This window comes from Danio rerio, chromosome 2 (genome assembly GCF_052040795.2).
Source record: "Danio rerio strain M-AB ecotype USA chromosome 2, GRCz13ab, whole genome shotgun sequence".
Lineage (NCBI taxonomy): Eukaryota > Metazoa > Chordata > Actinopteri > Cypriniformes > Danionidae > Danio > Danio rerio.
The window spans coordinates 10,374,936-10,389,437 of NC_141022.1; the positions used below are offsets into that span (position 1 = coordinate 10,374,936).

General features: G+C 34.9%; 1 protein-coding gene across 1 annotated transcript in view; it reads right to left on the reverse strand.

The window, feature by feature from the left end:
- Positions 1–14,502, reverse strand: part of dvl3a (dishevelled segment polarity protein 3a) — a 41,476-nt gene that overhangs the window by 25,806 nt on the left and 1,168 nt on the right. The window contains 3 exon segments of the mRNA NM_131757.2: positions 5–126; positions 254–372; positions 8,743–8,812. Coding sequence (NP_571832.2) covers positions 5–126; positions 254–372; positions 8,743–8,812 — 311 coding nt within the window.

Here is a 14,502-nt window from a genome sequence, read left to right on the forward strand (position 1 = left end):
ATACCAGAGTGCTCATGTGAGTGTTTCCTCCGCGATCTGTCCCTGTCTCTGTCTCTCCTGTGTGACACAACCGAATCGGTCTCCGTCTCATCATCCACACCATGCCGGCTGCCTGCAGCCTTTGGACTGTGTGAGAGAAAATGTTAAATATTAAATAGAACCAGAATGACTGAAAGTATGGAACATGTTCTGAGTTGAAATGCCAGCGTGTGACAGAGTTTGATCATTTGTGAAACACGGTGAAGAAGCGTACTGGAAGGATGGGGGTCTGGAATCTCCAATGCCTTGGCTTCTCTCGTGAGATGGCGGCCGCTCAGACTGACTCTCTGCTACTGAACATCCATCTGAGTGGGAGCCGTCTGATGACACCAGCTATCAATACATACAAAAAAAAAGCAAACAAATGTCAGTTCACACAAATCTGAAGTGGATATTTCCTTAACTGTCACTAATTCACAATAGACATGGGACGATAACTATTTTTTAAGGTATACAGTGGTTTGGAAAAGTCAAGGTTTTAAAACCGCCAAAGTTTTCTGCAATACCATTCCTAAGGTATATGTAAGATTTTTTTGTTTTGTTTTTTAGGACAACAGTACCTCCAGCAGAAAAGATATCCAAAGATGTAATTTTAAATTGTACCGAAATCTGTGTTTTTGAAACAAATGAAGACAGCAGAAGGACTGATTCAGTGATTTATTTGAATTATTTAGCATGACATCCCAGCAGGCACACAACATCATATGACGTTAATATTCAGTTAGATGTAGGTCAAGACGACAGATGACCAAAATTCAATGTCTAGCCAGTGTGTAATGACAATATTAGTTTGACGTCCAATAAAGACGTTGATATTTGGTTGAATTTAGGTTGTGTTGGAAAATGAGCAAAGTTTCTTGAAAGTCATACAATACAATAAGATTATAAGATTATAATTATTAATTATAATTAATACAATAATTATAATAATTATAATTGTAGGCACAACTGTAGAATAGTACTTAAGGAAAACCTTAAACATGCTTACTTGTGTGACAGCATGGGAAAATCAACAAGCCAGAATCAACAAAAAAAGCCAGATTACAATTAGCTAAATTATTCTGGGAAAAAAGAACAATTTTTGGAGACATGTCCTGTGGTCTGATGGAAGCCTAGAAACACCATCCCAACTGTGAAGTATGGGGACGGCAGCATCATGTTGTGGGGCTATTTTGCTGCAGGAAGGACTGGTCTACTTCAGAGCATAGATGGCATCATGAAGAAAGAACATTATGTAAAATACTGAAGCAACATCTCAAGACATCAGCCAGGAAATTAAACTTGTCCACAAATGGGTCTCCCAAACAGACCATGACCCTAAGCATACTGACAAATTAGTTCAAATGTGCTTTAAGGACAACAGAGTGAATGTTTAGGAGTGGCCATCACAAAACCCCGATCTCAATCCTAGAGAGAATTTGTGGGCAGAGTTGAAAAAGCTTGTGCGAGCAAGACAGCCAACACATCTGACTCAGTTACACCAATTCTGTCAGGAGGAACGGGCCAAAATTCCTTCAAACTATTGTGAGAAGGTTGTGGAAGGATACCCAAAACATTTGACCAAAGTTGTAGAGTTTAAAAACAAAGCAAAAAAAATACCAAGGAAATGTATGTAAACTTTTGACTGTCTAGAAATTAATATAAGAAAATTCTCTCTCAAAAAAAAAAAATCTCATTATTCTGGCATTTAGCAAACGTAAATCATTAGGTAATCCTAACGGACCAAAAATAGTAAGCGTTTAGTATGATTTACTATCAGCCATTTTTAAAAAGAAAAAAAGGTTATGTTCCTTTTTTTAGAGTGTATGTAAACTTCTGGTTTCAACTGTATATGAAACACGATCGGTAGTTGGCAAATATATTGAGTGGATATGTTTGTAAATCTGACTTTAAAATAATCTGTGCCTCACCAGCAACATACCTCACCGCACGTCACTGTTTAAAGGCTGATTTGTACTTCTGCGTCAAGCGCACGTGTAGGCTACGGCGCAGCCTACGCGTCGACGCACAGCCCTACGCCGTAGCGCAAGCTCTGTGATTGGTCGGCTTGGTAGCGCTGATGAGTCTAGGCGGCGACCGAGAGCCATGCGAGCGGCGGGAACCCAATGGAGTAATTGTTTACAAGTGTGGAGTCCCGTGAAGGAACTCCGGAAAGTTTTGTTTTGTGTTTACTTCAGAGTTGAAGTTGTTGCACATCCGCCGGTTCCTGCCTCAAAATGAGCGAGTTTGTGCCACTTGTACATTCAGGAAGCGTTCAGAAAAAACAAATTACCAGCTAAGATACTCGACACAGAGGGACACGAACTCCTCACTGCCAACTAGCGTTTCGGAAATGTTAATGCAGACCAACAGAGACAGCACGCAGAAGTATAAATGTACAGCTATGCGCACTGCATGCACCGTGGGTTACGCCGGTCACTTGCCGCAGAAGTATAAACCAGGCTTAAGGCAGCACTCATGTTTCATCACAAAGAGGCAAACAAAACTGACAATTAGCCTACAATCCTTGGACAACCTACACTTTTATCCATTATCTCTCTCTTTTGGTAGTACCCAATTTAACGTGAGATTGATCTATCCGGGTCGGGTAGTGGGTGAACAAAGGCTGAATATACAGCGGGAGTGGTCGGGTGCAGAATAAAACATGGCGGGAGCGAGACTAAAAATTCCATGCAGATCTCTATAGCCCCTTTCACACAGTGATACCGGTAAATATCCGGAAAATTTACGGAACGACTTTACCGGTATATACAAAAAAGCGCTGATAACACAGGCGAGGACGTTACGGAATTTTTCCGGAAAAGAGCATTCACACATCCATTCCAAAATACCGGTAAATTCTGACATCATTCACCACAAATGAGCTTTAAACGGCTGCGCTTGTATTTGTAAACATTTGACTAAATTACAAACTCTTTTGATGATCAATATTGTAAACAACTTTCGTAGGGTCATATTCGCATGTCAAGATGTTCATAATATGTGCGTGTGCTGGCGCTCACAGGCTGTTTCATGGGCACACGCAAAGCTTGAAGGTAAACAAACAACGGCTTATCATAAGCATCTTATTAATGATTATTTGCACAGTTGGCATTAAGAAAAACATATAAACGTGATCTGACTAACTTCTAGCAGCTAAATGTGTCTGGAAAAATATTCAAAGGCTTTTATTCTCACAAACCGCGCGGACGTAAATGCGTCTGACTGTTGTGATTGGCTAAAGCAGAAGTCTTACGTCAGCACGTTCTAGACGTGCACGCGCTTATTCCGGAAATCTTCCTTCTGCGTTCACACAGCGCAGCATTCCGGCAAATTGCCGGTAATGTTACAACTTCTCTTTCCGGAAAATAGCCAGAACGAATTTACCGGTATTTTCAAAAAGGACCTGTTCACACATACAACCTTTCCGGAAAATTACCGGCAATTTTCGGTAATTCCGGTCTGTATGTGTGAAAGGGGCTTATAAAGCACCTTCAAATTAACAGGAAAATTGTATTTCCTAATATAATTAATGATACATTAATGTTATATTAAAATGACCATTTATTTTAAAAAAAAGAATAAAATATTACAAACTACTAAAACAATTACGTTTTTATACATTTATTGGGTTTTTACAAAAGACTGTATCCCTGTGCATTATGTAAGCATAATCAACAAAAACAATGGTGGACTACTGGACACAGATGATGCAAAAATGACACAACACTTGTTTTGCAGACTGAAGTGTCATCAAGGACTTTCGTTTTATTCTAAAACCCTCTTTCCTCTCTGTGAGCCGAACAGATGGCTTGTTATGGCACTTTTTACTGCTTTATAAATACGTACAAGTAACAAATCACAAAGCCTTGCTAATTAGTACCAGAATTAGATAAATATCAAGTCTGCTCTTTAAACCACAAAGGGAGAAGAGACACAAAGGGAGAACAGTACAAACAGCAGCAAACTCTTTATATACACAGCCTGAGATCAAAAATCAAAAGATCAAATCCAAATTCAAGCTTGCGACAATAAAAACATGAAAAATCAACGATATCATTTTATTTCACTTTCAAGTAAACAATATGCTTGGATTCATTAGTCTGTGTGAAATCAAAAATTACTATATTTCTTTTTCTAGGGCACACTACTGCACCTTTTGCATCCTCAGAAACCAGAACGAGATGATTTTTGTTATAAACAAACAATATGAATTATGGTAAAAGAGTAAGCTGCTTGGAAAAACTAACTGGTAAACGTACTGTTCATGATGTCTAAAACATTGGAGAAAAATCCTAAATATTGTTGTGTGGGGATTTAAGGCAATTACGAGTGAAACAAACTACCATAACAAAGGTTTAGAAGGTCATTTTTTCTTGAAGTATCTCTGTATAATGTATTCAGGCCCAGAGCAGACACTATGTTTACAGCTTTTTAGACCGTTTTAGATTTGTGCAGTTGTTTTTAAATAGCATCATTCCACAAAGTTAGATTAAAATATTAAATTATAAAAGAATTACATCACAAACTACCGAAGATAATGCCTGTTTCTACTTTTCACGGATTGCTATTAAATGTTTAATCAAATTTACATTGTTGCCTCTAATATGAAATCACTGCTTCAGACATTGATGAAGAAAATAAACATTTTGCAAACACTTTACTACTTAAGAAAGAAAGAAAGAAAGAAATTAATCAGTATAAAATTGGCTAAATTGCTAATTTTAAAAAATCATAATCGACCATTGAAAATCATGATCGGTGCATCACTACTATGAATTACACAAGTTGCACAATATTGCATTACAATCAGAATCAGAAAAGTTATGATTATTACATATGAATAACTTGAAGCTTTTATATGTACACATAGTTAAGATGCAGTTATACACTCACCAGTCACTTTATTAGGTACACCTGTCCAACTACTCATTAACCCAAATTTCTAATCAGCCAATCACATGGCAGCAACTCAATGCATTAAGGCAGGGGTTCCCAAACTTTTCAGCACGCGACCCCTAAAATAACAATACCAGTGACTCGCGACCCCCAATATCCTCTGAGGTGGTTATAAATACATAAAACTTGCATGCAATGGCGCACACACACACACACCAATAGATCAAAGTCTATTCTTCGTTAAAATTTTTTTTTTTGTATGTGAGTGCTGTAAATGGGCCAGAAAGTTTAACCTGGTGTTATAAAAATCAATCTGCTGCATCTGACGCTATTGTCTTTAATATAATGTAATTACCCCAGGGGTCATAATCCAATAGAACTAGTAAATAAGCTACTGTAGTAACTATAAATGACTGTTTTTTTCTCTTCAGTTGGTTATGGATAAAATATGGTAATTCTTATGGCCTAATAATAATAATAATAATAAGTAGATTTTTGGAAATCACCAGGCGACCCCTCTTCATTGTTCCGCGACCCCTCAAGGGGTCCCGACCCCCACTTTGAGAACCACTGCATTAAGGCACATAGATATGGTCAAGACAATCTGTTGCAGTTCAAACCGAGCATCAAAATGGGGAAGAAAGGTGATTTAAGAGACTTTGAACATGGCATGGTTGTTGGTGATAGACGGGCTGGTCTGAGTATTTCAAAAACAGCTGATCTACTGGGATTTTTACACACAACCCTCTCTAGAATTTTCAAATAAGGGTCTGAAAAAGAGAAAATATCCAGTAAGCGGCAGTTCTGTGGACGATATAAAATACCTTGTTGATTCCAGAGGTCAAAAGAGAATGGCCAGACTGGTTGGATCTGATAGAAAGGCAACAGTAACCTAAATTACCACTCGTTACAACAGAGGTATGCAAAAGATCATCTCTGAATGCACAACACGTCTAACCTTGAGCCAGATGGGCTACAGCAGCAGAGGACCACACCAGGTGCCACTCCTGTCAGCTGAGAACAAGAAACTGAGGCTACAATTCGCACAGGCTCACCAAAATTGGACAATAGAAAACTGAAAAAAAAACATTGCCTGGTCTGATGAGTCTGGATTTCTGTTGTGAGATTCAGATGGTAGGGTCAGAAACATGAAACATAAAAGCATGGATTCATCCTGCCTTGTATGAACGGTTCAGGCTAGTCGGCATGGTGTAATGGTGAGGGGGATATTTTCTTGGCACACTTTGGGCCCATTAGTAACAATTAAGCATCGAGCCAATGCCACAGCCTACCTGATTATTGTTGCTGACCCTGTCCATCACTTTATGAACACAGTGTACACATCTTCTGATGGCTACTTCCATCAGGATAACACACCATGTCATAATGCACTAATAATCTCAGAGTGGTTTCTTGAACATGACAATGAGTTCACTGTACTCAAATGGCCTCCACAGTCTCCAGCTCTCAATCCAATAGAGCACCTTTGGGATGTGGGGGAACGGGAGGTTCACATCATGGATGTGCAGTCGACAAATCTGCAGCAACTGCGTGATGCTATAATGTCAATATGGACCAAAATCTCTAAGGAATATTTCCAGTACCTTGTTAAATCTATGCCACGAAGAATTAAGGTAGTTTTGAAGGCAAAAGGGGGTCCAACGCTAGTACTAGTAAGGTGTACCTAATAAAGTGGCCGGTGAGTGTATAGCATGTAGGTGATGTCGGTGTGTAGATATTCAATAAAGTGTAATTGTGTAATCAAACAGAGCTCTCGAATTTCATCTCAAATATCCTAATTTGAACAAATAGATGATCAAATGCCTCAAGAGATTAGGAACAAGTATTTAAAAAATAAAATGTGGGTGAACTAATCCTTTAACCAGAATGATTTCATTCCAACAAAAACAAAGATGTCCATGTAAGCATACCACCGGTCACTAGGGTTGTAACGGTATGAATATTTTACGGTATGATAATCGTCTAAAACAATACCACGGTTTGACGGTTTCGCGGTATACGGTATTAAATAGTAATTCTCATAGCAAAGACCCTGAAAAGAATAAGAACACGTTTTCTGACTGAACAAAGGTTTTATTTCAACAAACTTTTGAAAGAACCATTTTAATAGAACTATAGAAGTCTTTTATAAAAATAAACTGAAAAAACTCCCATTTTAATAAATTAAATTAGAAGGAATAAACAAGCAAGGTCTTTTAAGATTAGACAAAAATAAACTTAAACTGTCCTTCCTTATAAGCAGGATAAATGGGAGACCAAAAGTGCAATACCAAGTTTATGGCTGTAAACATGTATTTAAAGCGTTGGTTTTTTCAGTCTAGGTTGTGATGAAGAAATGTAAGCATGTTGAGATTTTCAGGACTTAATCTGACCGCTGAGGTGACAGAATGTGTCCACTTGTACAATGAACAAATAAAAAAATAAGAAAATAATAAATAATGTGTCAAAGTCCAAATAAACATGGTGCAAATCCTCAGTAAAAATAGATATAAATATTTACTATACTATAAATAGTTACATAACGAATTCAGATTCAATATGGAACATCCTTAGGTTTTATGTGCCAGCATGGATATGGTTGTCTGTGGATATGGATTTGGATGTGGTTGTATGCAATGCAGACAAACAGCTGCACCTTCATTTGTGTCTTTTGAAAACAGCAAGAGCAGCAGTTCGTCTTTGCTGTGTCACTGTTTTGTCATGTTTCTGTGCTGCTGTGCATGCAAAAGTACTTAGTATGAGAATTATTTCATGCAAAACGGTTTTTTTTTTTTGCGTTTTATTTAGCCGCGCATAAATGTATGCCTATCTCTCATTCCGTGTTGTTCAAAAAGCTCAGTGTTGGTCCACAAACAAAAGTGAAACCTATGCTTATTGGTTGTGATATAGCGAGTTTGAACCAATCTGGGCATGGAGGAGGGACAATGCATCAATGTATCATGTCTGGTTTGTCCGGAGACACAGTGACGAGCGTTTCTTTGTCAAATCAGCGTTGTCAAATTTTGATGACGTAACCGCACTGATTCCGGAGCCTCTGAAAGTCCGCGAATGTTATGTGATACAGCACTGGAAAGCTGAGATTCTCTTCTTTATGCCAATCTTTGAATTGTATGAATCGGATCAGCGTATCAAAAGTTATTAAACATTTAAGAGCAATACTTATTTTTAGCCGCGGGCGGCTGTCTCGGTCTTTAAGGGTTAAAACCGTTGATATGCAATTGTTCATGGTATGATAATCGTGCACGTTCAAATCGTGGTAAACCGTCATACCGGTATATTGTTACAACCCTACCGGTCACAGAGTTCTGTTCATGTGTTGGTTTAGTTTTTTTTGCCCAAAAAATTGTCCAAATCACTACCTATCCACTGAAAGTCATCAATAATTTTGTGTTTTACACTCTTTTGCTGAGCGGAGAGAGGAAATCCCATGATTACTCAACCCAAAACTACTCCGTTTACCTAGTAACATACAAATGTCAGTGCTTTGTTATGTGTACATGCTGTCAATCAGAATGAAAAAGATGTTCATTGTGGCTTCATGCCATTTAAATATAAATGAGCCGCTCTTAAAATAAAACGTAAGCAGCATACTGAAGTCTTTGATTAGCTGGATCAGACTGAAGCAAACCTTAAGCAGGAATGACTGGCAGGCTCTTTGAAAAAAAATACAAATAAAGCAGTGCCAGCACTCAAGAGAACCGGGAATGGGCTGAATTAAAAGGTTGATCCATTATGCAAGAAGCACCAGGGAATTGAGATGCAGGACTGGACGGGATATGCGCGTGTGTGTGTTTCTGTTCTCACCCAACAAATCACACGGCCATTGTAACAGGGAAGCTTTGCATTGTCGTCTGTGATTTCTTCCTTGACCACCCTGCCGAAAAAAAACAAGACACAGAAAATAAATGAATTAATAAATCCGAACAGATGAGTCTCATTTTCTTACAACAGTCTGACAAAAAGAGCAAGTTCAGCTTTAGAGATCCCAGGAGTGTCTGGGAATAAATTAGAATACATAAATAAGACAATGCCGGTAGATGAAAGGAGGGACGGGTTACAACTGAAATGCATAAATCAGATAAGCGTGCACACGCATGTGCTCACACACACAAAACACTAAGAGCTGAAACTCCACAAGACTACACTACATCTATCCAAAGTCATTTTAGCTGTACAGTAATATTTATCCCTCCAATTAGCAGTCCTGTATGAAAAGATCTGTTGTTCACATGCAAAAACATGGCAAGCTACAAATCTTTAACATTTCAAATCTTTGTAGGGCATATAAATTGGTTTCAAGCCAGGTTTCCCACTCTTTGTAGTCATTAAACTTCTTTACTTTTTTCTCTTTAGATGTTTACAGCATAGAATATTTCTACTTATATTGTTGATTTTGATGATTTCCAATGTTACTTAAAGTAGTAATGCCTAAACTTAAAAGATTTAAACAAGTACACTTTCATCGCACTTGTGCAAAACATTGGGCCATCATCTAGAACAGAACTAATCAATGTCTAAAGTTACTACCTTAAGCCCACCATATCATTTTATGTGGCCCACGAGAACAGGATTCACACAAATGCATGATGAATTTGCTTAGAATACGAAGAATTCACTTCAATTTACTCATGGGACGATAACCGTTTTCAAAATATACTATGGTTTAGAATAGTCAAGGTCTTAAAACCACCAAAATTTTCTGCTATACTGTTCCTAAGGTATGTGTACGTTTTATAATTTACGTTTTTTATTTTTACTTTTTTTGGACAACCGTGTCTCCAGCAGCAAAGATAACGGTTTAACAGTTTTAAATTGTAAAGAAACATGTGTTTCTGAAACTAACGAAGATAGAAGTCAATGATTCATTTGAATTATTTAGCCTGACATGTTTACTGTTCAAAAATATTTTAAATGTTTCTCAAAATAAAATATATTGTGTTCAAAGGGGGAAAACGCTTTAGTTTTTTACATTTCAAAATAATATTTTTTAGAGCAGTAATCATAATACTGTGAAACCATATTATTTCTATCCAAGGTGATCATACCTAGGGCTGTGCGATTAATCGAAATTAAATTACGATTTTAAACATTGCACTTAGCTAATCCTACGAGGCTGCGATATGCAATGTGCGTTATTTAATTTCCACCAATTAACCATTTGTTGTTTCTAAGTTCTGTCAAACGTAACAAAGCCAATGACTTGTGTGTGATGATATTTGTCTGTTTTATTTACCTTGATGGAGTAATGTGTGTTTCTTACACTTAAAAAATATGTTTGCCATTTGTTCAAACTACTTATCTGAAATGAGCTGAAACAACACGTCTTAATTTTTTATGGGCAACTTAACAGTTTTAAGTTCAATCCATTTACATTTGTAAAAACAATTACTTTATTGGTTTGTGTTTAGACAACATGGAAGAATTGTGTAAAACCCTGCATTTTCTACAGTGTATACTCAAAAAAAAAGTTCAACATACTTATTAAAAATGAGCTGAATCAACTTAATTGTAATAAGCTAGCTTGATACTTTCATGTTGTCCAACACAAATCAACTGTATGGAACCCAACATTTATTACAGTGTAGCCCAAATAAATTACATAAACAAATTAAATAAAAATAAAAATGGGTGACGTCAAGCGCTATCGAACTGAAGTGTGGATCCCTTGGCACCACTGTTGGGAATTTCTCAACTTTTCAAGCGCAAACGAAGTGTCAGTCCATCAAATAGATTTATGCAAATACCCCAAGCTAAGACAGTAGCCGATTATGGACTAATTTTACTGGCTGCACTGCTATGACGATCTTGTCAGGTCTAATTACAGACACAACATTCGTCAAGCGCTGACGCTAAAGCCTCATGTTAATCGGTCATAATGCTGTTTTATTTTTATTTTGTATTGCAATATTATTGATACACATTACGTGCATATACGATTTTTGCTTGGTTTTTATAAATCTGTAAAGGAAAGTGCTCATCTGTCCAACAACTTGTTGCTAGTCATCTTACATGACTTTGTTTTGCAACAAATACATTACAAATGGTTCTGTTAACACAAAAATTCTATTTCAAATAAATGATGATCTTTTAAACTTTATATTCAAAGAATCTAGGGGATGGGGTATATTCGTAATATGATACAGTTCACAAAAATATTTAAATGACTTATGAAAACAAAAACTAAGCTAAAAACTAAAAGTAAAAGTGTGGAAAACTCAGCTTTGCATAACAGGAATACATAAAAATGACATTTTTAAATACAATTAATCTCAAAATAATATTACTGTTTTTTAAATACCTGACCAATTTAATGCAATCTGGGGTAGCAAAAGATAATAACAAAAATAGATAACTAAATAATTTGACAATTATGGAATAGATAAAGTTACAGCACAAGCAATATGAAGTTGAACTTCACAAAGGAAAACAAACGAGGGAACTAATCAAAATGATTTTCATTTGCGCAGAGACACTTAACACTTTAAATCCAGAATATCTCAAAATTCTTTACTACCTATTTGTAACGGACTTTCGTTCATTTGCTAACAGTCTAATCCGATAAATGCCTTTAAAAATAGATAAAAGACCTCTTTGTTGCATTGACAGACGTGTTATACATCAATTGAGGCTAATTCAATTGAGCTATTCGTTTCCATTTGGCAGAAATCGGAGCCTGTCCTTCAGCGACGAACATCTTTAAGCTTTTAATGAACTTTTTTTTTTCAAGGGGAGTTAAAGGGAGGGGAACGGGACGATCAAACTACGACATATTTCACTGGAGAAGGTTGTAAAGCTGCCAGTGCTGAAGCGATCAGGGCATTCCACACTGACTGCCTGCAGTTGTTCCAAGTCAACATTCTTTCGCCTAGTGAAACAGACAGACAGGACAAGAACAGTAGCCTGCACTCCAAATGTGACTTATTCACAAGCTAGGGCTTGGTTTAAAGACACAGGCAATGTTCTAGCATCGTTCAGCATAAAAAGTACACTTGTGTAAAAAAATAAAAGCATCCTTATTTTGACCAGAACTTATAAAACATTATATATAAAAGAATAAGAAAACATACTACGAAAGCTAGGGGCAAAGCATACCGATTTATAATGACAATTAACTAGATTTTGAGAACTGCACTGTGATCCTTAAAGGGATAGTTCACCCAATATTGAAAATGTACTATTTACTCTACCCTTGAGTGGTAAGATAAAAAATATATATTTTCAAGAAAGCCAAAAACTTATAATCACAGACTTGAATAGTAGTAAAAACAAATATTATTGAAGTCAATGGTTAACAGTTCCCAGCAGTTTCAGAAACGTGTTCTTTGAGTTTAAAACCTTGTTTAAAAAGAAAGAAACTTGTAAAGCTTTGGAAAAAGTAAAGAATGAGTAAATGATGACAAAATTGACATTTTTGTGATTTATCCCTTTAAATAAAGTTCCAGAACACAACTCAAAACAATTCCTAATTAAATGTGACTAATAAGATTTGTTCATGAGCAATTGCCATGAAGAAATTAAGTTTTTACCAAAATAGCGAAACCGTATCAGCGTTTTTTTGTGTAAGCAAGTATTTTACAGTGCTTTAAAATACTCAAAAATGTCACGGTTAATGTTTTCAAACAATTATATTTGATTGACCAAAATCACACAAGTGCCGATTTCACATCTGTCACATCCATAACGGAGAGATGTCACATCCATGATAAAGCTTTTTCATCATAAATGCAAAACTTGCCAAATAAAAAAACAATCAATAATTTTTGTTCTATAATTAGTCAACCCTTATCCTTCTGATTAGCATCGTTTCTTTTGGGTTGTACGGTTTAATTCACAGAATTTCTACAAAGTATGTTGTATATTGTAAACTCGCAGACATTAATGTCTTTGACATCTTTCTTAGTGTTAAGAATTGTCCCATAATAACGTCAAAATACAAGGTAAATGTCCAAAAATTCACTGAAATGTTTTATATTTTAATTTACATATTTGAACCAATTTTTTAATAATTATCGTCACTTTTGAAAGTCTGTAGATCACATTGAATTTTAGAATGCTCTATTTCCTTGTTTTCTATGGCCGGGTAATCCTGGGGGCTGTTCCATAAACCAGAAAAAGCCAGGCTTATTTTGGAAAGTCAGGTTTATAAATGGCGGAATCTGTTTCATAAATCAAATTTAGATGGTTTAAACTCAGTTACTCTGGCAACTAATGCCTATCAACAGAAACATAAAAATAAATAAAATTTTTGTTGAAATGTTGTAGTTTGTATTAGAATTGTTTGCAATAACTTGTTTTAATTTAAATGTATTATTGTTCTATTCTAAAAGATGTTTGGTGTGTATGTATGTATGTATATATATATATATATATATATATATATATATATATATATATATATATATATATATATATATATATATATATACATACATATATATACATATATATATATATATATATATATATACATACATATATATATATACATATATATATACATACATATATATATACATACATATATATATATACATATATATATACATACATATATATATACATACATATATATATACATACATATATATATACATACATATATATATATACATACATACATACATATATATATATATATATACATATATATATACATACATATATATATACATATATATATATACACATACATATATATATACATATATATATATACACATACATATATATATACATATATATATATACACATACATACATATATATATATATATATATATATATATATATATACATATATATATACATACATATATATATACATACATATATATATACATACATATATATATACACATACATATATATATACATACATATATATATATATACATATATATACATACATATATATATACATACATATATATATATACATACATATATATATACATATATATATACATACATATATATATACATATATATATATATACACATACATATATATATATATATATATATATATATATATACATACATACATATATATCCATACATATATATATATATATATATATATATACATACATACTATCAAGTGACTATAAAGTTTTAATCATTATTAAGAGGTTAAGTTAATAAAAAGGGCACCAAATTACGATATGCGAATGTTAACATTACTTTGATTCACCTGAGAAGTAACCTGCCCCAGACCAGGTTAGTTTCCCAGCATTTGCCATAATAATTGAGTTTGAACTATCGTAAATTTGATTTATGAAAGAGAATCCGCCATTAATAAACCTGACTTACCAAAATAAGCCTGGCTTTTTATCTAAGCTTGGTTAATGGAACAGCCCCCAGGTCTCAGATTCATTATTTGTACAACGTCTACTTTTAGTCTTTTTAAGCCTACGAGGTCAAAGAGTTCACGTTGACATTTGCGTTATGGCTACTGACCAAGAAAGAGCACGTCATAAATAAAATGTAACTAGAATGTTAAAAAAAATCTTTCGGGTGCTCGGTTTTAGGGATCAATGTTAGTCGTTGAACAGCGCATGCGCT